Source organism: Nyctibius grandis, chromosome 7 (assembly GCF_013368605.1).
Source record: "Nyctibius grandis isolate bNycGra1 chromosome 7, bNycGra1.pri, whole genome shotgun sequence".
NCBI classification, from domain to species: domain Eukaryota; kingdom Metazoa; phylum Chordata; class Aves; order Nyctibiiformes; family Nyctibiidae; genus Nyctibius; species Nyctibius grandis.
In genome coordinates this window covers 53,119,384-53,142,822 of record NC_090664.1, presented here as the reverse complement: position 1 = coordinate 53,142,822, position 23,439 = coordinate 53,119,384, and the positions used below count along the sequence as shown (strand labels likewise).

At 45.8% G+C, this 23,439-nt stretch overlaps 1 protein-coding gene across 1 annotated transcript in view; it reads right to left on the bottom strand.

Annotated features, from left to right (window-relative positions):
• Window positions 1–19,261, bottom strand: part of ACVR2B (activin A receptor type 2B) — a 58,416-nt gene extending 39,155 nt beyond the window's left edge. The window contains 1 exon segment of the mRNA XM_068405210.1: window positions 19,165–19,261. Coding sequence (XP_068261311.1) covers window positions 19,165–19,261 — 97 coding nt within the window.
• Between the last annotated feature and the right edge of the window lie 4,178 nt (window positions 19,262–23,439).

Genomic DNA, 23,439 nt, shown 5'->3' with positions numbered 1-23,439 from the left:
ATCAAATACAAGGAATATACCTGGTGTGCTACCAGTGCCATCCCAGCACAAACCACTCGGCGGGTTTTGCTAAGATGAAATCAACTGTTTCTCTATGACAAGACGATGCCACAGGGGTGTGAAGACCCTCGACGGTCCAGGATCCCACAGCATTTCACTGCTTTGCTACCGCCACCCGCAATTTCAGCTGCAGCCCTGTACCTGTCCCTCTTCACCCTTTTGAAGCGGTAGCTTTGTGGGTTTTTAAGCAATAAAACAAGGAAATAATTTTTTAGAGCTTCTTCCAATTTGCACAACCAATTTATACAAAAACCCAAAAAGCAAAGGGATGTTTCACCCAATTCCCACAGGCGCCCACAACCCCAGGCAGCCGGTGCTTGGATCGATGCTGTTTAGCAACAGGGCTTGGAGCATCTCTATATGACTAAGAGAAAAATACCACAGCTCTTAGCTCGGGTAACTCACAGCCCTGAAGTTAAAGCCAGGGTGAAGATGGGCTCGTTTTATCACAAAATAAACCAAGTGAGGGCAACCTCAAAGGAAGGAGCTGGGCTGTGCTAAAATACGGACTGGCAATAGTGGGCAGGGCTGCCTGGATGTGCAAATAGCTGAAGTGGAAAAGTGTCCCAATACCCCATGAAAAGAGAAGAAAAAAAAGAAAAGAAAAGGAAAAAAAGAAGAAAAAAAGCATTATTTAACTCTATCAAGGAAAATGTGGCACCCTGCACTGCTTCCAACCAGCAGACCTGGGGGAGCACGGTCGCCAGAGGAGCCTCCATGGCCTGCAGCACAGGCAGGGAGAGGATGAGGAGGCAGCCCAGTGTGTGGAAATCTCTGCCAGAGCAAAGGCATCCCAAAGGCATCTCAGCTCCTGCAAGACAGGAACTTCTTTCCCTACCTCAAAATCTGGCTGAAGGGATGGAGGAACGTTTCTGGTTTGGCACGTCCAGAGCCGCGCACGCAGGCAAGCACCAAAAGAGGAGAGGGTGATGGAGGGGTGGGGGAGCTCGTCTCAGGCATGTTAAACAAGGAAAATACAGTGACCAGTTACACCCACCACAGATTAATATTTTTTTTTAGCCTAATGAGTTCCCAGAACCACCTTGAAAATTCCCCTGTCCCCTCGCAGGACCCTCGGTGCAAATGGCTCCTGCAGAGACACCTCCCGCAGAGCCAGCTAACCTAGAGCTGAACGCCCCAGAAAATGGTGGTTTGCAGGAAATTTTGATCAACCTTACTGCTTTTAAGACATTGATCAAGATCAGGAACACCAGCTCCATTTTTTTCCCCAAGTGTTTTTACTTTTTGTTCTCCAACATCATACCTGCTTACACACCGCACTGCCATTTCCCATTAAGTCCCAGCAGCTTGTTTCCAGCTTCACGTGAGTTTTTTGCAAGCTGCTCTCCCTCAACTGGGAAGCAAATGTGCTGTTATCCCTCCCTCCTGGCTGATCCTCAGGTATGACTGACGTATCAGCTGCAAAGGATTTTCCACACCATGGGTTCCCTCTCAAAATCTCAGCAGACGATTGCTGCCTGCAATCAGTTTGCGACTTGGGTGCACACGGAGCTGTTCCAGCAGAGCTGTTCAGGCTCCCGTTCCTCCTGCATACCCGCAAGCGAGCGTGTTTATCCTGGAATAATATTGGTTTTGTTTCAATTTAGCCTCGTGGATATACTGCAATGAAATAAAACAGATTAAAAATTAATCTCCCCTCCAGATTAGGAATATCTACGTGCATGTAGCCATTTAGGAGCAGCTATTTCACACTAAATTCGTGTTGTGTTTTAATTTCAGTTGCACATCTGATCACATCTTTAGCAGCTACTTCTTAAAAGCTGCAGCGCTCAAGAGCAGGGAAGCTAATGAGTTCCTGCAAATAGTTTCTGTATTCAGGAACTAGTAACACTTTAAACCGGGTAGGCAAACACGAGGTATGTCGAGCGAGAGCATTACAACAGCAGTCCAAAGAGCTCTTCCCCACACAGCATCCAAGGAGCTGTTGGCAGCAGTGCGAGGCAGGTTTGTGCCACTGGAGAAAAGCCTCACGTGGATGCGATTTCACTGGTGAAGGACAGAGCAACCCACCTTCCCCGCAGAGGCTCGAAGTCACTCGAGGACTCGAAGAGCACAGCACTCAGAGGAGGACATCTTCCCCACTGCACCCAGTGTTTTGGTGCCAAGACTTGCTGGCTGCATCCAACTTCCCTCAAATTCTTGTCCTCTTCTGCACGGTGTCCTCTTGCTCATCAAGTAGGAGAGTCTGCAACCCAGAAAGCCACTGTCCTGAGTCTGTCCATATCGAAAACCCCCCTTCACAGCTCCAGGGATGCCCTCTGTGTCTTCCCAGCATACACCAAAGTCAGCGCCAAAGTTGCATTGGGTGGGGGATCGTCACCGTAAAGGCAAGACATACTGAGAGCTGCTGCAGAACAGAAGTTAAAAGTCTTCAGGAATCCCAACTATCTGCTCTCCGCAAAATCTTTGTTTCAAAGAGCAGCAGACAGCAAGATCAAAGCACATGTGGAAGTCCCCACAGACCTGAGCAACTCCAGGAGGGGCTTCCAAGTGCCTCAGCAGATACTTCCCTTGGCTTCTGGAAGTAGGGCTGAGTCAACACCAAGTGCTTTTGAGAAATTCCACCTTTCAAACCATCCACCTGAGGGATGGCAAGAACAGAGCACGCCACAAGCGACTCTTCCTCATGCATTTCAACGCACAGGGAAGCCCGATGAATCCGCAAGATGTTTTCTGGAGCACAACAGGAATCCCAAATTCAGGGCATCCTCTGTAGGAGATTAAGGATTGACAATTTTTTTTTCAGAGGAGTCATCTGCATCAGCCAAATGTGCCTTCCAGGTATATTCTCCTGATGCAATATTCTCTCATCTCAGTATCCTAGAATGGAAGATTTCTATCTCCTAATTCTTACTTCCATCTTCCACTTATAGACGAAGGACACAACTTCTCCACAGTTCCTCTTGGAAGCATACAAACTTCTCATGCGGGACTAGCAGGAGAACTCAAGCATATGGGTTTCAACTCAAACATCAGCGTGGATATCAGCTTTCATTACAATCAGATTTCTTGGTCCCATTCCTTCAGCAGAGCTTTCCATCAGTAGCAACAGCCTCTGCCATATCATGGGTGTCCTCACAGGATTTGGAACTGATATACCTAGTATCATTTTGCTTCTCAGCCGACGTGCTGTTTCCAGCTCTACTGACTGCTAAGCAACCTTAGAGGCTTAAGTAGACTCTTATCTTGGAATGGATTTTAAGCCTGAAGAGTAGCCAGTAGAAAAAAGACAGGCTGTGGGTATCAGAAGATAAAGTTCCTCTGTCCATGCTATGTAGAAGTTTAAATTAGTGCATCACAGTCCTCTTCAACAATCTTAATGTCTACAAAATCTCAAGCCCATCACAGTAACCTTCTGCTGGGTGACTCCATTCGTCATCCGACCGCTTTCCTGAATGGTCAACTTATGTCTGGGTACCACATAGCATCTTCCAAGCACACAAATGCATCATAAATGCTGGTGAAGATAGCATCTCTTCAACTCTTTTTGACCAGGGGATGGAGTAAGTTTGACTGGTTGCAGTTAAGTCCTGTTTTTAAAATGTGCTTGTCAGAAAGAGAGAAATATGCACCCTGCCCTCCAAAAATGAGGCATTTTGGAGAGTAAAGCATATGGCTCAGGTAGAAACTAGCTTCACTTAATCATGAAGCATTTCTTCCAGCTGGCCTTGTAAAATACCACAGTTAATCCAGCCGCATAACAAGTGGATATTTTTTGATAATGAACCAAGCACAAACCAGTAATTTCCTCCAGACGAGGCGGATTTAGGAGGGGGCTGCAGCAAAGGCAGCACCGGTGGAGCAGAGTGGGATTTCTTCCCAGTGCATCCCCCCTCTAGTGAAGAGGGACACACGTTGCAGACTCTCCATGTGGGCATCTCATGGGGTAAAGATCGTTCCTCGCCCGCTACAAGGGGACAAACAGACCATGACCCTCTTCTTTGGAGCCATCGCTCACGCAAGCAGGATTTCCCACAGCTGCCTCATGCCCCGAGCCCAGCTCTGCCCTCTCCTCTGGGCAAACCACATCCCACACGTGCGCGTGAACAAGGTAAGAGACTAGGACAAAAAGGGAGATGAATAGATGAGTAATTATATGTATTTTATATTTTTTCCCCCAACCAAAACAAACCACCTCCATCATTAGTGACAGGTAGGGATGAGGATGTACTTTACATTCTTCACTGAACAATTGTTCTGTTTCAAGAGGATGAGAGATTCAGAAGGTGAAAGAGATATGGTCCTTGTGAAAGAGACACTGTCCTTGAAACAGTGGTTGCAATGACGTGTGCCCACAAGAAAAAACCTACATTAAAAGACATCATAACAGTGGTACCCCAGCTAGTAACATGCAAGGATATAACAGTATTTCCATGACGGGACAGAGCCCAAGCAAGGATGCAATGTCTGTAACTAACACAAGGCAAAGATTTTCATGTCAATTTGAATAGTCAGAAGCAAGCCCCTCTTTGGAGGATTCCCTCCCAAAAGCAAAACATCTGCCACGTTTCTGGCTGCCTTTCATTAATGCAGCATCTCTGCTCCAAAGCCAGACTCCGCTTAACCTCTGCTCTAATAAAAAACCATACTTTTTTTTGTTAACATTAAAACATTTGTGACCACGAGCGCCCATTCTCCATTTCATTTACAGCATAGTTAAATTGAGAGTCACTGGCAAAACAAAAGCCATTAGTAGCGTAGCGCTTAAAACATGGCTAATCTTTCTGTATATTATGAAATACAGATAAATCATTCTCATACACTTATTTTAAATGCAATCATCTCCTCCACCTTCCACATTTTTTTTCCTGGAATTAAATCCCAGTGGCAGGTACTATTACAAACAACATTACACATTCACCAGTCAAGGGCTGGATGCCGCATTAGTCCACCCTCCGTCGCTAACACAGCTGGCTACGTTTGCCGATCCCAGCTGAGGCAGGACTGTATGGCAGATACACCTCTATGAGGGGTCACAAGCACAGGGTATACATCCCGCGACATAAATCACAAAACCGAAAGATTTCTGCTGATTTTTCCTTCTACTGGTATTTTCCATCTTGTTGTTTTCAAATGGGATGGTGTTAATGTAAAGCACCAACTCTTTATCAGAAGAGCCTCATCCTGTGCTTACAAACAGCCTCGATACATTAGGTAATGTAGACTAAACCGCAACAACCATCAAAGGAATTAATGCAAAGGCAGCTTATATCCATACTAGGGGCAGAATAAGCCCGGATAGAAGCAGCACATCTGCTCCTACCATCCTCAGTGTATCCTTCAAACAATGGGAAGAAAAGCCTGGAGAAGCACTGACCCCCGCTTCATTCAGAGTGTGCCCCTGCTCAATTCATGAAAGTTTGCCTTTCCTTTTCAAGTGAAAAGGCCAGAAGAATACTTGGGAAACCAAAAGATTGCTTGAAAAAAAAAAAGAAACAAACCACATTTTAACTTGCAGGAAGCTTCAAACCATCAAACCCCATAAACTTTGTTTAAAAGAGTTACAGCAATCTAGTGTGCTGGGGATTTAATTTTTTCTTTCTGGATTTTTAGGGTGAAAAGTAAATACAGTTTTTTAATCAATACCTCCACAAAGAGATTTACAACGCTAATGTGCTGAAGCATAAACTGATACAGTGACAAACCCCCTTTCTCCTTAAATGTGCTAATAAGGTTGATCCTTTCTCCAAAGCTTTGTTCTTGGGAGGTTTCTGCAATGAGTTCACGTCTTTCACCCGCACAGGGCCCTGCTCATGTGGAAATCATCGGGCTGAATACACTCGCTGCCTCATCTGCCCCTCAGCATCAGGCCTCAATTGGGATTTAGGGTGGTGGGTGAGCGACTGGCCAGCAATGCAAAAAAAAAAAAACACAACAAAAAAAAAAAAAAAAGAGGGAAGGGTTACTTTTGCAATGCAAAGTAAGGCACAATCTAAAATGATCTGTCTCAGAGTGGGAGCAGATAGCACAGGGCATGACAGTCCTTGACACCAGCTTCCCAGCACCTTCATGATGATCACAGAATCATAGAATGGTTTGGGTTGGAAGGGACCTTAAAGACCATCTAGTTCCAACCCCCCTGCCATGGGCAGGGACACCTTCCACAAGACCATGTTGCCCAAACCCTCATCCAACCTGGCCTTAAACACTGCCAGGGAGGGGGCAGCCACAGCTTCTCTGGGAAACCTGGGCCAGTGTCTTACCACCCTCACAGGAAAGAATTTCTTCCTAATACCTAATCTAAATCTACCCTCTTGCAGTTTAAAACCATTCCCCCTCATCCTATCACTACATGCCCTTGTAAAAAGTCCCTCTCCAGCTTTCCTGTAGCCCCTTCAGCGACTGGAAGGCTGCTAGAAGGTCTCCCCGGAGCCTTCTCTTCTCCAGGTTGAACAGCCCCAAGTCTCTCAGCCTGTCTTCATAGCAGAGGGGCTCCAGCTCTCTGATCATTTTCATGATGAGCAGCAGCATCCACCCGCAGTGTTAATACAGCTGGCAAGGAAGTCCCATCCCACACCATGAATGTATCAAGGCAGCAATAACCCCACACTATGGGTTTAAAAATGGAAACACTAAGCTGAAACTACCTGCAGGGGTAAAAGGCCCTAAAGTAGAAGAAGGTTAAGCCCAATGTAAGACGAATGGGAGCAGTTTGACTTTTCAAATACAGTGAACTGATCAAAGGTACACACAGTTAGAGGAAGACAGTCAGTTCGCGGGGTCAATAACCATTTCATCTGTTAACACAGTGAACTGGGTGCCTTGCTTGATGAGGAAGGTTTGGTGTCAGATTGACTCCTGCAAAAAGTTAGGCTGAGATGCCTCTCCTCACCCTCCACCTCTGTGCAGCAGCAGGTCATCACACTGATGAGCAACCTCAAAGGTGCTCCATCCTGCAGCCACCTAAGCACATCTCATCCCAGTCACCTCCAGTTTTGCTGCTTTTGCAGGTAACTGCAAACAAAACCAACAGCCTCCTCCAACCCACACTGCAAACACCTGCCAAGAAGTTCTAGTCCGTGTCTACCCTCAGATGCAAAAGAAGGTCAATGGGGACTTTGGCTCTTCTACTGCCTCATGACCGCCATAGCATCACTTTGAAGACAGATAAAGTTTAAAAACAAACAAAACCCCCACAACTCACAGCTGCTCTCTCTTATTGGGGCTGTGGCCAAGGAAGGATTCCTCCTGCAATATTTTTAGCTAAACACGTGCGACATTTATTTCTTGAAGAAGAGAAATGTCCTCAAGGCTGTGGTGAAGAACACATGTGAGCAGACATTTAACTCTTTCCCACTAAAGAGTCCATGAGACAAATGTGAGAATAAATGTCCCTGCAGACATTTTATGGGAAGACGGGGATCTTCTTTAATACCCTGCGGGTTTCAGCTCCTGCCACACCCTTTTCCTCCACCCCTGAACCAAGAGGCACCTCCAAACCCCTTTTACTAGACTGAGTGCCCAGTGGCCAGTTCATACCTATGTCCAGAGGAGGAAAATGTGTATTAAACATTACTTTCCAGGGACTTCACAAGCGGGATCACTTCTAGAGCACAAGTCTTATGAGGAGCAGCTGAGGGAACTGGGGTTGTTTAGCCTGGAGAAAAGGAGGCTGAGGGGAGACCTTATCACTCTCTGCAACTACCTGAAAGGAGGTTGTAGTGAGGTGGGTGTTGGTCTCTTCTCCCATGTAACAAGTAATAGGATGAGAGGAAACCGCCTCAAGTTGCACCAGGGGAGGTTTAGATTGGATATCAGGAAAATTTCTTCACCTAAAGGGTTATGAAACACTGGAACAGGCTGCCCAGGGAAGTGGTGGAGTCACCATCCCTAGAGGTATTTAAAAGATCTGTAGATGTGGTGCTTAGGGACCTGGTTTAGTGGTGGACTTGGCAGTGTTAGGTTAATGGTTGGACTTGATGATCTTAAAGGTCCTTTCCAACCAAAATGATTCCATGATTCTGTGATTGCCATAGCGTAGCAGGGTTCATATAAACACACCAAACCCTGCTAAAAAATTATCATATGCATGAACCTGTGATTGCTCCCAGCCCAAGGAGCCTGAAAATCTTTCCGGTGTTTAAAATTAAGTTGCTCAGGGACGGAGGAGGGACGCTGAGGACACCCATACATGTGTGCACATGGATGCCCTAACCTCTAACCCAGAGCAGGACCACTTGTCTCCTCACCATCAGGGAGCCTGCTGCTCCCTCTTAATTGCCATACGGTGCAGGGTACGGTCCTTGGGAAGGGGTTGTATCCCACCTAAACCCCTCTTCCCAGTCAGACTCCTCCATCCAACCTGGACACTGTGCCCTACGGCCACTCTGCGCTTGCTGCTGACTGATGGTTAGAGAAGTATTTATGGCAGAGGTCTTTCTCCTTAAAATAAACATAAATGACTTAGCAGCACAAATACAGGCTGGACATGCAAAGCAGAGTACAAATAACTTGCTTACCCTTAAAACCTTTTTCCAACTCACCTATGCCAAGTGTTTCTGCAGAATCCCCGTCTTAATTTAGAAACCAAATGTATTTTGACCGGGAGCTGGCACTGAGCATACCCCGCCTCTGGGCGAGCACACGGGCCATGCTGGCGCCACTGACAAGCAAGGAGCCGGTTCCTTCCAGCTCATGGTTTCATCTTCCCAGTGGGAAGATATCGCAGGGGAATGGTAATGAATAGAACCAGAGACGAATGCAGAGCCTGCTACTCAGACGTGCCTTCTCCTTCCTTTTAAATGGGACCTGAGAGCAGCCTGGAAAGGCAAAGCCCTAGCCTGGGGTGCTGGGCTCTCCAGAAGTGGCAATGCCAAACCCCTGGCAGCACTCAGACAAGCTGGCCAAAAGACATTTGAGGCTTTGCCCCAAAGCCGGCCATGTGCGTGCCAACCGCCTCTCCAGTCCATCACGAGTTTGGATGTTACCAAGGCTCTTAAGAACACGAGTTCAGCTAATCTGAGCAAACCTCACCCAGCACCACCCCACTGACATGAAGACACTGACTCCACAGCACCAGCCCCACGTTCACCCCTTAGCAGGTGCCTTTTGGTTTTTAATCATGGAATCATAGAATCACAGAATGGTTTGGGTTGGAAGGGACCTTAAAGATCACCTAGTTCCAACCCCCTGCCACAGGCAGGGACACCTTCCACTAGACTAGGTTGCTCAAAGCCCATCCAACCTGGCCTTGAACACTGCCAGGGAGGGGGCAACCACAGCTTCCCCCTGTGCCAGTGTCTCACCACCCTCACAGTCAAGAATTTCTTCCTCAGATCTAAACTAAATCTCCCCTCTTTCAGTTTAAAACCATTCCCCCTTGTCCTGTCACTACTTGCCCTTGTAAAAAGTCCCTCTCCAGCTTTCCTGGAGGCCCCCTTTGGTAGTGGAAGGCTGCTAGGTCTCCCTGGAGCCTTCTCTTCTCCAGGCTGAACAGCCCCAACTCTCTCAGCCTCTCTTCATAGCAGAGGTGCTCCAGCCCTCTGATCATCTCCATGGCCTCCTCCGGACTCGCTCCAACAGCTCCATGTCCTTCTTATGTTGGGGGCCCCAGAGCTGGATGCAGCACTGCGGCAGGGGTCTCACGAGAGTGGAGTAAAGGGGCAGAATCCCCTCCCTCAACCTGCTGGCCACGCTGCTTTTGATGCAGCTCAGGATGCGGTAATTGGTCCCTTCCTTCTGTTTGAAGCTCAAAGCAACAGCCTCTGGCCAGAAATGCTTCATTTGAAAAAAAAAAACCAGCTACTGGAACGCAGCCGAAGCCCCACAGCACCCACGAACGCCTTCTCCTCATGTGGCTGTTTGGCGGCGAAACATGGTCCCTGCTTGACCGAGTCGGGGACAGCTCACTCACGGCCACCATGAGCTGGCACTGGGCTCCATCGCTGCTCTTGGCAGGGCCAGCCCAGCTCAGCCCCTTCTTGTACCGTCCCGGGGCGATGGGAATGACGAGCTGGAGGGGCATCACGGCCTGAATTTTCATCTCTGGTAGTAACAGGTGGAAGGCCAAAACTCAGTTTATACAAGCTGAGGTTGTGTTTACTTATGCAACAGGAGATGAAGGGGGCAAGATTATCGCAAGATAATCTCTGCCTTGATTAATTATAAAGCAAAGCCAGCTGCTTCCAATTCCTGCACGGTACAGGCTGCTTCCCAAGGAACCAGCCAGCACAGGAAAGTTTCAATTGCTTTTCTCCTCAACTGTTTAATTCTAACCTTAAGAAAATAATCACACTCCAAACAGTCCCACATCCATCCCTGAAAAGTGCTCACCACTTAAACTGAACAGATCGTTGCTCAAACATGAAAAATAAAAACCAACCCGGTCATACAAAACCCATTCATTCATCTGCGCTCAATTAAAGAACGCAGGAGCAGCTGATGAAAACATTTACAAGATATTATTAAATCTTACAAAGCGTGGGGAAGCCAAGAGGAATCCAGATATTCAGATTTTTGCCAGGATTGATTTTTATCACACACACCAAAAAAAAAAAAAAAAAAAAGCAGTTGTAGAAGGTTATTTTGCCTCAACAAACAGAATTGGTAAGTGCAGCTATCAATAACCACTGCACTAAATAAAACATTTGCAGGAAAGGAAATACCTGCATAATCATAAATTCGATGAAAGTCATCTTTCGTGGTATGGGGTGTTCTAAGCACTAGGTACACGGCCTGGCAAAAATTCTTCAAATAGCAAAGTACTTTGGGACTCGTAGTCCAGAAGGACAAATGGGAACAAGAATTTTAAGAGCAATGAAAATGGGGACAAACCCAGATGGGTCCAGCATTGTCCCCATGTCCCACAATACAGGCACAAGTGGAGAAACCGCCGAACCTGCTGTGTTTCTTCCTAATGAGGGAGAGCTGGCAATTTCCCAAAAGCGATCCCAGAAGGAGAAAAATCCCTATTTGCCTCATTCCTCAGGGCAACCCTCGAGGACTGGTTACAATGCCGATGGGCAGCACATCCCCAGAGCAGCCCAGGGGCTCACTATGTGTCCTCCATCTCCTTGGGGGTCCTGCTGGGCACCGCTGCTGCCCCTTGAGCCTCAGGGGAGAAATGCTCCCAGAGCAGACAATTCAAGCAGATTTCTGTGACCGTGAATTCACCCAGGAGGCTACATGACACTTGTATGAAAGGGAACCTGGGCCGCGGAGGTGCTGCGGCAGGGATCAGGTGAGAGCCATGCAAGCATCCCCGCTCGCGTTTCCCTAGCAACTCCCGCTCCTGCTTCCCCTTACAAATTCCCTTTCTCTCACATCAAAGTAGGCCAAGACTCTCTCCATCACTCAGCCACGCAAACCAGAGACTAGAAGAGTCCAACAAGCCCTATTTCCACTTAATACAGATTTTGACGGAGGACACATTCGCATTAAATCCTGTCTCTGCACATGCACTCAAGCTCCCCTGCAAATACAGGAGGGACCCATTTGGAGAAAGGGTGTCTCAGCATCCCACCCAAAGCCTCTTAGCACTTGGGAAAAAAACAAGCATGAAGATGGAGGACGAAACTTCAATACCTGCTTGCAAACTTAGACATGCCTGGGCAGGTATCACCTAAACCCAACAAACACACAAGGGGTCCGACACCCTTTGGAAAACCAGCTCTAAGGCTCAGACCTGCCAAGATATTGAGATGCTTAAGCATATATATATATATATATATTTTTATGGCTGTGGACTACAACTTCTTTCCTACCCCAGAGAACAAAGTGCAGCTGAGGTGGGCACCCCAGTCTCTTGGCTGCCATGCCCCTTACTTCCACACAAAACCAACACTTCACCAGTTAAACCAGCTCACACAGATGCTTTTTTGCCTCCCTCATCATAAAAACGATACTTGGAGTGCAGGCACGAATGCCCAAACTCAACGATAGGCATTCATCAGCCTCCATCCACTCAGACCTATCCCACGACAGAGGAACTAGTTCCCAAAGCAGCTATTTAAACATCTGATGTGGTGCTTCCCCCGGTGTTGTAGCTGCCCAAACCCTGGCTGATGTAGCTACGGCAATAAAAGCTTGAGTTTTGGCACAGCGATATCAGTGAAAAAAATACCAGCTGGTTGGATGGTCTCATCCGAAATACCTCTGTCTGCACAATGAGAGTTATTGGGTATAGTTACGGATATATTTTGTCCTTTAGGAAAACACTGAGCTGTTTATTTACTCATGTCAGGAGCATATCTGAAAAAAGCTAGAGGTTTGCGTTAATTTTTTAGACAGATCCTCAGGGAACAGGCAACGTAGAAAGTGGCAATTCAGGACTTAAATCCTCCCCTATCCAAGGCAGGGCATAAGCACTTGCTTAAACTGAGACTAAAAGATGCTCAAGCTGCTGGGCTTTATGGAAGGCGCACACTTAAACAAACAAAAAAAGAAAAAAGACAAGAAATGGAGCAAGAAATGCTACAGGGGAGAGGAGGTAGCCAGCTTTCTCATTAGGAGAAGACATACCAGATTGCAGCTAAATCTAAATCCACACCACAGGAACACATCGTCATCCCCATGAAGCCAAGACCAATTTTCAGCCCCATGGATTAGAAGAAAAAATTTCCCCCAGAAAGCCCGTCTCCCAAATCAATCAATCTCCGGTTATTTATCCTGCTTTTGCACTAATGTAGAAAGAAGGGATCTAGCTAAACTGTTTTGATGTTGCTGGCATTAAAGGAAAACTGTTTTGCTTACTGAAAAGGCTTGTGACGTGCTCAACACTACGCACTCGAAACTTGGCCGCTACGGCTAAAAACCACACATGGCCAAAAAGGGAAAGCACTCCTGCAGCGGAGGAGAGGCTGCCAACGAGGTACCTTCGAGTGGAGCTTCTCAGTTTATCTCCTCAACTGCACAAAATCCATTACAGCTAGAGATGAAGCCAAAACACTATTAAAAAAAAAATGCGGAAAAAGGTAGTGACTGTAAAAGTATGCAGGATTGCACCAGCGCTGGGATGCCCCATCGGCCAGAGGCTTGCTGAACCATGGGGCAATCCCTCTGCAGCTCCATCCACAGCTGGGGTTTGCACCCAAAAACAGTCCAGATGGGAGAAAACACCTGGCCAAGAAGATAGAAGAAGCACAACTCTTTCAATTCAGCAGCCTGTTCTTGGGATAGGTGTAGAAATATGCGTCACCTTTGGGATCTTCATCCATCGAGATGGCACCAACGTCAAAAGGCTGAGCAGGAGCAGAGCGGGCAGACACGTAACGCTATCGCCTAACATCTCCTTTAGGAACCTTCTTGGGATAAGAAGAGGTCATGGAAGGAAACCTCGAGTTTTGCAGAAAGGATTTAAACAATTTTGTTGAAAAATGGTTAAAACCAGGAACATTTATTTTCATCTGGATATAGAAATGTGGATGACGAACAACTGTGTCCTTAAGCATTAGAAAAGCAGAGCATGATAGAAAGAGCTGCAACTCCTACCCTCCATCTACATATCTCCCCCCAAAATAGGCTGCCTAACATCTGGTTAACGTTATTAAAGACCTCGATTCAGAGAGCATTCACATAACGTGCTTTAGTCCAAATCTTTCAGCAAAGGCCTTAAACACGACATTAGGACAATGTATATAAACATACGATAGGTCTGAACTAGAATCACAAGATGTTTTCTACTGAACAGGGGCCAAAACTGGGACATGGGAAGACTTCATTGAAAAGTTCATTTTCTCTGAATGAACCAATCAGATTCAATAGTGAAAAAAAAAAAGGAAAAAAAAAAAGGAGTTTTGCTTTGGAAACAGCAAACACGCTTGGCTCTACGCTGCAGGGCCACCACCCGGCTGCCCTACGGTGAGGGACTTCACTGAGGACACTGCAACCTGGAGACTGCAACTCCAGCTGCAATGGGATGGCAGGCGAAATGCATTTAAATCGAATTAAAACACTAATGTACCATCAGTAGCACTGGCAGTGAATATATGTTTATTTTATATTCACATACTTTATTTATTCATGCATGTGTATATACATGATATTTTAAAAATTCAATAGTAAACATTTCACTGGTGACAAATCTCTTTTTTTCTTCCACAAAAATGAAGTATTGCCTGGGTTAACTGGCCACAAATCTCAGCAAAATTCTTTATTTTTATTCCCCAAGAATAAAGTATGGCACAGGTTCAGAGATGAGCGCCGTGGATCCAGCTCAGCTCCATCACACATGAATCCTCCTCATGCTGGGGAACGCTTTGCATCAGCCTCATAAGGCTGTATAGGAATATAATTAATAAGGTGACATATCCCACATAAATAACTTATGAGAAGCCTGTCACTTGGAGAAGAGATGGTAGCCAAAAGGTATCCTAATTCACTCTAATAATGGATTGCAGAGAAAATACAAATACCTGGATGAAGCATCCATCTTTGTACTGTCAAATATCCTCAGCTCAGAGGAATCTGTGCATCTGCCTGGAAAATACTGTCCTTTTTCCCCTCTTTCTTACCTCTCAGCCCCTTTTTGGGGGGTGAAGGGTAGCATCTGGGGCATGTTACAGTTTCAAGCTAGCATGAAAATGAGCGAAGGCAGAACTTTTGGATAAGATGGGCTTTACATTATCATATGTCCAACAACGAGCTTTAGGTATCGCCCACCCTTGTCCACCAAAGGTGTCTTTAAACCACAGCCAAATCCAGGTGAGATGCCAACTGCCAGCCAGGCAAAGAAGAAGAGTTTATGAAGAATTTCTAGGAGCTGCAGATCAGCTATTGAAAGGCAGAATAATCTGTAAATCACTCCTTCAAATAAATGGATTTGCTTTTGAGCAGAGTAATCTGACAGTCCTGGTACACAAACACAACTCCCCCTCAAAAAGAATTTTAATCCTTTAAATATTCCCAGTAGTGCACGTTAAACAATTTTGAGGTCATTTAGTTTATAATAAGAGTTGACATCAGGGGTATCCTGAGGGGCACCCTCTTCTCTCTCTCTCTGGAGTCCCTCTCCTTTTCCATCTGTGCTACGAGTGCGGAGATTCTCCACGTGTCCTTCCTTTGGCCTTGGACCTGCCCCCATGAAGCCACTGAAGCTACCACCCACCCCAGGTTGCCCTGACACCCCCGTCTTTGCAGCCCTCTCCTACCCTCATCATAAAGCCAACTTTCTCCATTGCTATGTAATGCTCCTGCACTGAAAGCTGGTGGAGAGGGCAAGGAGAAACCACCACGAGGTCCACCAGAACATCACTCCTACCACCCCTTACGAAGGGGCACAGAGCATTTCAGGCGATGTATCAAATCTGCAGCTATTACATGCAACAGCTCGAGATTATTTGCTATTTTATAGCAACAGAGCACAGGATGCTCTGGCATCGCTCCCACTCTTTGAGCGTAACTAACCTCCCAGACTGCTCAGACTGTCAGGAGGCTGATTACATGAAATAAAACACTGCATTTGACTATTAATTAATATTGACTTCACCGCTTGACCCCCGAACGTGTAGAAATTTATAGGATCGCTCTCCAGGTTTATTAGGGCACTATTAATAATCCAAGGAGTATTTGGAGTCAGTCACCTTAAGGAACTAAAAAGAGCTCTTTGGTATGATGCATAGACAACATCTCAGGCTACTTTTGGCTTGCAAAAGCATTTGGCTAATTTTCAATTTGTCAAGTGAGTCCCTGACAAGTTGGTAACGTGTAACAGAACAGATCTTCAGGAATCTCCAGCAAGCTTTTTCTCAGCCACGGCCGGCCACAACAGCATGGCACAAGGATATCACAAGAAGCAAGATAATAACCAGATGGAGCAAAGCAATCATCTAGGCTATTTTGGTAGATCCACTGCAGATGAACATGATATAAAAGCCAATTAACTCCAATATATCTGACATGTAAAATAGTTTCAAATGGAAATTATTTTTTTTTTCTTCCACATTTTCCCCCAAACACTGGGATTTCTTAATAGATGATATTCCAATTTTTTTTTTCAGCAAACATGGAATTAGCCTTTTCAAAAAAATTTCAAAGGAAGCATTCAAGTATGGAACATTTTAACTCCATTACGAAGTGGGAAAAATTAATCACTTTGTTAAAAATTTGGGTTTCCAAAAAAAAAAACCCCAAAACCAACCAAAAAAACGACCCCCCACAAAACCCCCTACTATTTTCCAGCTTTTACTTGAAAACTAAAAAGCATCTTAGTTTCTTACATGTATCACATATTAAATTTTTAAGGACTATATTTTTGGGTAGTTTATTCAGTGACAGGGAGGAGACTATGAAAAAGTCTCCAGAAATCTTGCTTCTAAGCCATAATGTTCTTTACAAAACCCAACACGCTTTTTAGAAAGGCCAAACCTGTGAATATCAATCTCTAAACATTACAAAGGATAAATTTAGTAAGCATGCTCTCCTCAAAAGAAACAATAACTAAAGGACACACTGAGAGAACTAAAAGCCTCCAGCATTTTATCTTCTAAATCTATTTGTGACTTACAGATGCTTAAAAGCAGTGGTCCAAGGCCTGAGAGCTCAGTGCCTGAGATGTTAAAAGCACTTTAAATCCTTTAGGCTGCTTTGAAAAATCTCCGCGTCTTCGCCACGTGTGGATATTTTGTGCTGCGGAGCCAGGAATCAATGCAAGCATTTAAACTTCCTTTTGTCAGGAATGACTTAAACCGGGAGAGCACAGAGGCTCGTATACAAAACTGCTGACACCTTCGGCGTTACTGAAAGCGAACCATGATGCAGCATTAATTGAACGAGCACCTTCAATCTGTCAAGTCAAACAACACCCACAGGGGCTGGTCCTGGCAGAGCTTGGGTTGATGCTGCAGCCGTCAGGACCATGCCGTTAAACCAGGAATTTTTCATGATACCTGACCAACCGTGACAGTGCTCAGGTCATCTTGGAAAGACGAAAGGACCAGCACAGCTACTGAGACCATCTTCATGGAGCCTGGGCTTGATTATCAGTAACTACGTGGCTCCTGGGAGTCTCGCTCCACTTGGAAGATTTCTTGCAGACTGGCTGATTGTAACCTCACTAGCAGATCACCACCTCCACTGAGTCTGCATTGCCCCAAAAAATAGGTTCACTCCCCGTCACACTGGTCCTCCAGCCCAAGAAAATCTTTTTTTTTTTTCTCCCCCTGACACTGGTTCTCTAGCCCAAGAAAATGGGTGTTCTCCTCCTCCATATCCCCATGCATGCACTTGTGTTATTTCCACCATGGAAAGTATCAGTTGCAATGGGACAGCTCTGTTTTCTCACCAAGCAGAGAAAGGATCAGGTACTCAACAGCTCATCCCAACACAAAACCCAAACCGTTTCCTTCCAGCTTTGCAAAGTCACCACAGCCAAGGCGCTCAGTTTTGCACAGTTTGCTGAGATGACACCAAATAGCTACAGCAGAAAGGAGCTTTCAAAAAAAAATTGAAAAATAGCATCATCAGGAGGAACATAAAATCCAGTGAAGGTCTGGGCCACAACAGCAGCACGATTGCTCCTGCAGAGCTCCTGCCCTCTCCAGAGCAGTAGACTTCACTGGTGCAAATGAATGATGCAGACCCAAAGAAACAAGCAAAATCAAAATCTAATTTAAATGGCTCAACTGGTTAAAATCAGTGGGTTTTTTGTTATAGTTTATAAAAACAAATAACGAGAAGGCACAGTCTGACCCTATGCCCATTCGATACAGCTGAAGCGCTGAGCCACAGCGAGCGACCACCGAACACCCAATGATCATTGACAGTCCACTAACAAAAAGAGCGTTTTTACCTTTCCTTTTAACCATACTCCATCTTCTCAATTTCTTTAGGCCACGGTATTTTGCTGCAAGAACTTCTGCTTGGCACTACAATTAATTCTCCCTACTGACTCATTTTTGGTAAAAAACCGTTAGCATGAACACTTGAATTCGACAGACATCCGCATTATTCACTGTTGCAACTCAGGATACAAGACCCCTCTCAACTCTCTCTCAGAGTAAAAGTCCTGTTTTTTTCTTAATTACACCATTGGTTAATGCAACCTCTGACAGAGGAAAGGTTGAACATTTAATTTGTCAAGGTTTAGTGCCAATCTGCATTAGGCCGCAGTGATTTAACCTCCATCTCCGTGACAGTGTGCCTGCATCATTCTCCTAATAGCACACATCCCTGCCCTACATATTTCATTGGGATCCGGATGGCAGCTCAGCTGGAGTGCCCTGGACCTGCAGTTCTCAGTGCAGTCATTAGGGACACCATGCGACCCCATCGCATCGATATGGATTCTTCCCAACCACCAGGACACTATTTTGGAAGTCAAAATCAAGGCTTTCATTAATTAGAAGGCTAATTACACTGCTAATTACACTGTACACTCAAATACGCTGCTTTGCAGGTCTCAAAAACACAACTTTGAACAATCTCATTCTCCAAAGTTTCAAACAGAGAAAGAAAATGTGATCTAGCAATGCTTGCAACCCACTCTCTACAGCAACTACAGGTATCCAGATCACTTACGGTGTTCTGCTCATGAAATAACCCTGCAAAAACCTTCTTCATGATTCCAATGCACATACATGTAAGTAAACACAAGAAATACATAACGGTAGTAACAAATAAGAGATTTGCTGGTCAGGGATGACACATCTTGTTCTTCTCATACTGAACACATTGTCATGACCTGGTAGTCCTTCAGTCCAACCCAAACTGATACCACCTGATCGCATAGGCGCTATACACACATGGATTTATTGCAACAGCAATTTCTTGTACACATAACCAGGAGACAATTTCAGCACACACATGCTGCGTGCATACATAACCTCCACTTGATAGTTTGAGTACCCTACACACGATGACGTTATTTTCAGCCTCGCAGCATCTGAATATGAGGAGGAACTTATTTACTTTGAGGGTGACAGAGCACTGGAACAGGCTGCCCAGGGAAGGTGGGGAGTGTCCTCTGGAGATATTCAAAACCCGCCTGGATGCGACCCTGTGCCACGTGCTCTGGGTGATCCTGCTTTAGCAGGGGGTTGGACTAGATGATCTCCAGAGGTCCCTTCCAAGCCTTAACCATTCTGTGATTCTGTGATTTTCTGTGCTTACAGACTGGGGGCTGGGACTTCGAAAGGCAAAGTGACTTACCAAGGACCACCAGGGAAAGCCTGTGAGAGAGCAGGCGATCAACCCAGGATTTCCCACGTGCCCAGAGCTCTGATGTCTACTCCATCCTTCCTCTCATCAACAGGACGAAGCAGAGGTGGCCCTCAACGATGACTATAATGGCTATAGAACCCATATGGGTATAGGTTTTTCTAATAGGAACGAGCTTATCTTGTCATCCTCCTTTTTTTCTGACTGAGCAGAGGAGTTAAAGCATGAAGTCTCACACTTTATTTTGCCTGAAGTTCAAACAAGCAGTGTGGTTTCGATCGAGCTCCTCCATTGATGCACAACCTTCTCAGCTGCACCGGGAGATGTGAATCCCTTCTGGATTGGTGAAACTTGGCCATTGTGGTACATGGCATCACCACAAGCAGAAGGTCTTCTGACTCCCTTCGATAAATACAACCATTAGGTGCTTAGAGAACAAAAAACTATGTCAGGCCAGGAGATGTTTTAACTAGAAAATACACTTAATATAGTTTAAAAAAAAACCTCAGTGTAAACTGTAGAGGTATTGCACCATAATTAGCCAAAGTAGATTCTAGAGCTAAGAGTAACTTCCCAAGAACCCTTACGCTGTCTATGAACTGTGCAAGCCCAGGAGCGCACCGAAGTCCGCACGGGAAGGGAAACACCACCAACAGCCCCCAAAGGGCTTTTGGTGTTTGTTTCTCATGCAGCACCTTCCCCTATTAACATGTCCTTATCCGCTATCTCTCATTTATTAGAGAACAACACTTCCCTATCAACAAGCTCCCCTGCCACAAATGACCAAAGGCCGCTAAGGAGAGGGACCAGGCAGCAGCAATCCAAGAGCCTCGCTTGGTTCAGCCTCCTTAAAGCTGGATGATTTTAACTCCTCCGGTAGTTGTGACTGTAAGGGGAGAAGGCTATTCGCCAAAAAAAACATAAACAGCATTTTATCGCAAAGATAACAGCGTTTCCCTGGACAGCAAGTTCTTGCTGTCAGAAAAGGCTCCTCCGGTGACGTCCCGAAGCGGCTCAGCATCGTCCCTTTGCACCCCAGCTCAAGTCCTTAGAGACCTTCACACAAGGAAAGGGGAGGAAAGGGACAGAACCACAGATTGGTGATAATTATCTGCTTCAAATAGTCTACATGACAATCACAAAGGAAAAAAAAAAAAAGAAACTTTTAACATTTTAAATGGATTATATCAAACCAGAGCTGCTCACTATGGGGCCACAGCCTCTGATCCAGCCCCAGCTCTTGGCACAGGTCACCCTGCCAGATGGCAGACCACAGATTTATATATATTTTAGCAAACATTCTGAGGGAATCAGTCAAGAGCAGGATTCTTAAAGTCACAGCACAACAGGAAGGAAAATCACTACAGATGTGACTTACCTGGCAGCATGGGACACCGTGCACCCACGGCAGTGGTTACACCGGGGTCCAGCTGCCGCGGGCTCGCTGCTCCCAGCCGCACTGGCAGGGCACGGTGCAGGCAGCACCCAGTTCTCCTCTAACATTGCCTGTGCAGACAGCACGGCCGGGAGCCCCTTCCCCGGCTGGGCAGAGACAGAGAAATGACAGACGATCCCAAGGGGGTTTCAACCCCAAAACCTGCCCAGGTGCAGCTGAGCCAGGGCTGGGTTTGAGGAGTCGCCTGCTCCTTAGCGCAGGCAGATACATCAGCCCCGTGTCTCCTTCCAGGGCTTCAAACCACCTTGCTTTCTTGGCATTGCAAGCAATCGGGGGGACACACATGGTCAGGCAGTCACTGATTGCCAGCTACCAAACCACCTCCCGCTAAGTTTGGGTTTGCTCAAGTAAATGCAGCAGCACCTCCAGAAACCTCCCACAACCGCGCACAGTGCCATCACCAGGGAGAAAACACAGCTCAGGAGAAGGCTTCCAACCTGGTACTGAAGGTGGTGCTCCCATGTCCACTTCTCTGTAGGCTTCCCAAACTATCGCGTGCAACCTCCCCGCTCAGCCTGGCTCTGCTCTCTGACCTGGGTTAGCAAACACCACCCAGCAGAACAAATTGTCTGCTTTGGAAAAGGGAAAAGCCGACCCTCCGTATCTCCTGGTTTCATCCGGGAGCGATCCTGCAGCCTCAAAGGGGACGGTGACGCACCAGGACTTGGGGGTCGCAACCTTTGCTTGGGTTTAAGGAAGGGCTCTTCTGACCTTCGTCGCCCAAACTCCCCTAATGGCATTTCCAGCCTGCGGCCCCCATCCCGTCCCGCTCCCTCCGGAGGGTCCCTCTCTGATCCAGCCGCCTGAAGAATTTAAGGGGGAAAAAACATCCTCCTGGGTCTCTCAAGCAGCCCTTCGTTTTGCAGAATCTTACATTTCATCATGGGAGATCAAAGCAGCCACAATATCACAACAGAAATTTCGGATTTTGGGTTCTCCTGCACGAGCTCTCAGTCTCCTGCTCCGAAAGCAGAAATTACAAAATCCCACCCTAAACCTCAGTAAAAGAAATCTCAGCAATTCAAATGAGGCAGGTTTTTTTTTTTGGTCCTTTTTTAATCTAGCTACATAAATCATACAGGGAAACATAAGACCGTGACACAAAAGACCAATCATAAAAATAGCCCAATTAATTTTCCTCTAAACAGTTCAAATAAATAGACTGCCATTTCTGCATTTGGGACTATTCAATTACAGAAAGGAAAACATCCAGCAGTATCATGCAGCTATAGCATTTGAATAGCTATGAAACCAAAAAGAGGGAGATTTTATTTATTTATTAAATTAATACTGCATTATCTGTATTGCAAGATAATCAACACAATTAGCCCAAAGCTTCCAAGAAGGAAAAAGTCCCCAAAACATGTAAGAGAGCAAATGTCACAGTATACGGCTTTTCTGAAGCAGACTGTGCAGGTCTGAGGTTATTCTGGGCAGCGATGGTTCCAGTAACTGCTAACCCATAGCACGACACAGCATAGACAACCATAAACATCTGAATATATCGTTCTGCCATATAAGCAGTCATTAACTCATTACCATCACTATTAAAAACTAATGCTGCCTCATCAGCACATCAGTCGACCCCGAACATCCTGCTTACTTTTTTGTAGTGATAACTCATCAGTTCTGGAGTTTTAAGAAATCTTACCCAGTTAAGTAAATTGTTAATTGCACTTCTTAAAAAAATATATATTTTTAGCATAAATGTCTCTGAGTTTGAAAACAAATTATAATAGGGAGAGAGATGAGAGAATAAATTCCATAAATATTTCTACTTCTCACTCTTGTTTTTAGTATCTCACAACTCATTGAAATACCCAAGTTTCAGACTAAAATTTAGCAAATTCAGACTATACTCAAAGAGGAAATTCAGTGGGGTTTTTTATTGTTTTTCTTTTTAAAACTGAAAGCCAAAGACAGCAAACTCTCCCCTTATCCTCTTTCCTGCCCACAAACCTGGCATGATCTCCAGGCTGAGCTGCGGCTCTTCCTAGAAAGCCTTTCTGTGAAGCGAAATAACTGGACAGAGAAAAGTCAGGTTTTCCCCAGTCCAATTCAGGTTTTACTGAAAAACTGTCTCTAAGTGTTCTGATAAAAACTCATTTAATTTGACAGTAACGTTGCCATTTAATCTGTGCTTCTATATACAGCACTTAAAGGCACTTTTTTTAATATATGTATAGACAAAAGACTTTTCAAGCAAAGTCCTTGATTAAAATTAAGTTATCTGTGCATTGAAGGGAAAAAAATATATAAAGGGTTGATTTTGAGTGTTTCCTTCTAGTCTATTTGCACAGCCCCAGTTGCACCGGGGTCTGCTCAGTGCTAGAGTAATGCAAGAAATCATCACCACCCCCCGGGAAGGAAGAGCCTGGGTGCAAGGAAGTGGGTTCGGGGTCATAGGTGCCCTTTGGGGTGCCCAACTGGCGGCTCAGCCGCTGAGATTATGGGGGCGCAGGGAGCGATGCACGACGGTCCCATCCCTCCCGTTGCAGAGGGACCATTCCCGAGGTTGAAAGTCCCAAAACCCACCAAGGATCACAACCTGTCCTGAGAAGTGCTGGAGATGGGACACCCATAAACACAAGCAACACCCCAATTCAAATGTGATGGCACGTTTCCAGGCCAGAAAAAAGGGAGAAGAAACTTGACTGACGTTAAACACATCAGCAGCAGAGGCGAAACCACAACCGAAACCCACCTGATTCCCAACCCAGCACCACCAGGGATCCTCCAGAGCATCCTCACCGCTGTGTCCATCCCAAGACTCGCTCATTAACACCTCGAAGGATCCAACCTCGGTAGGA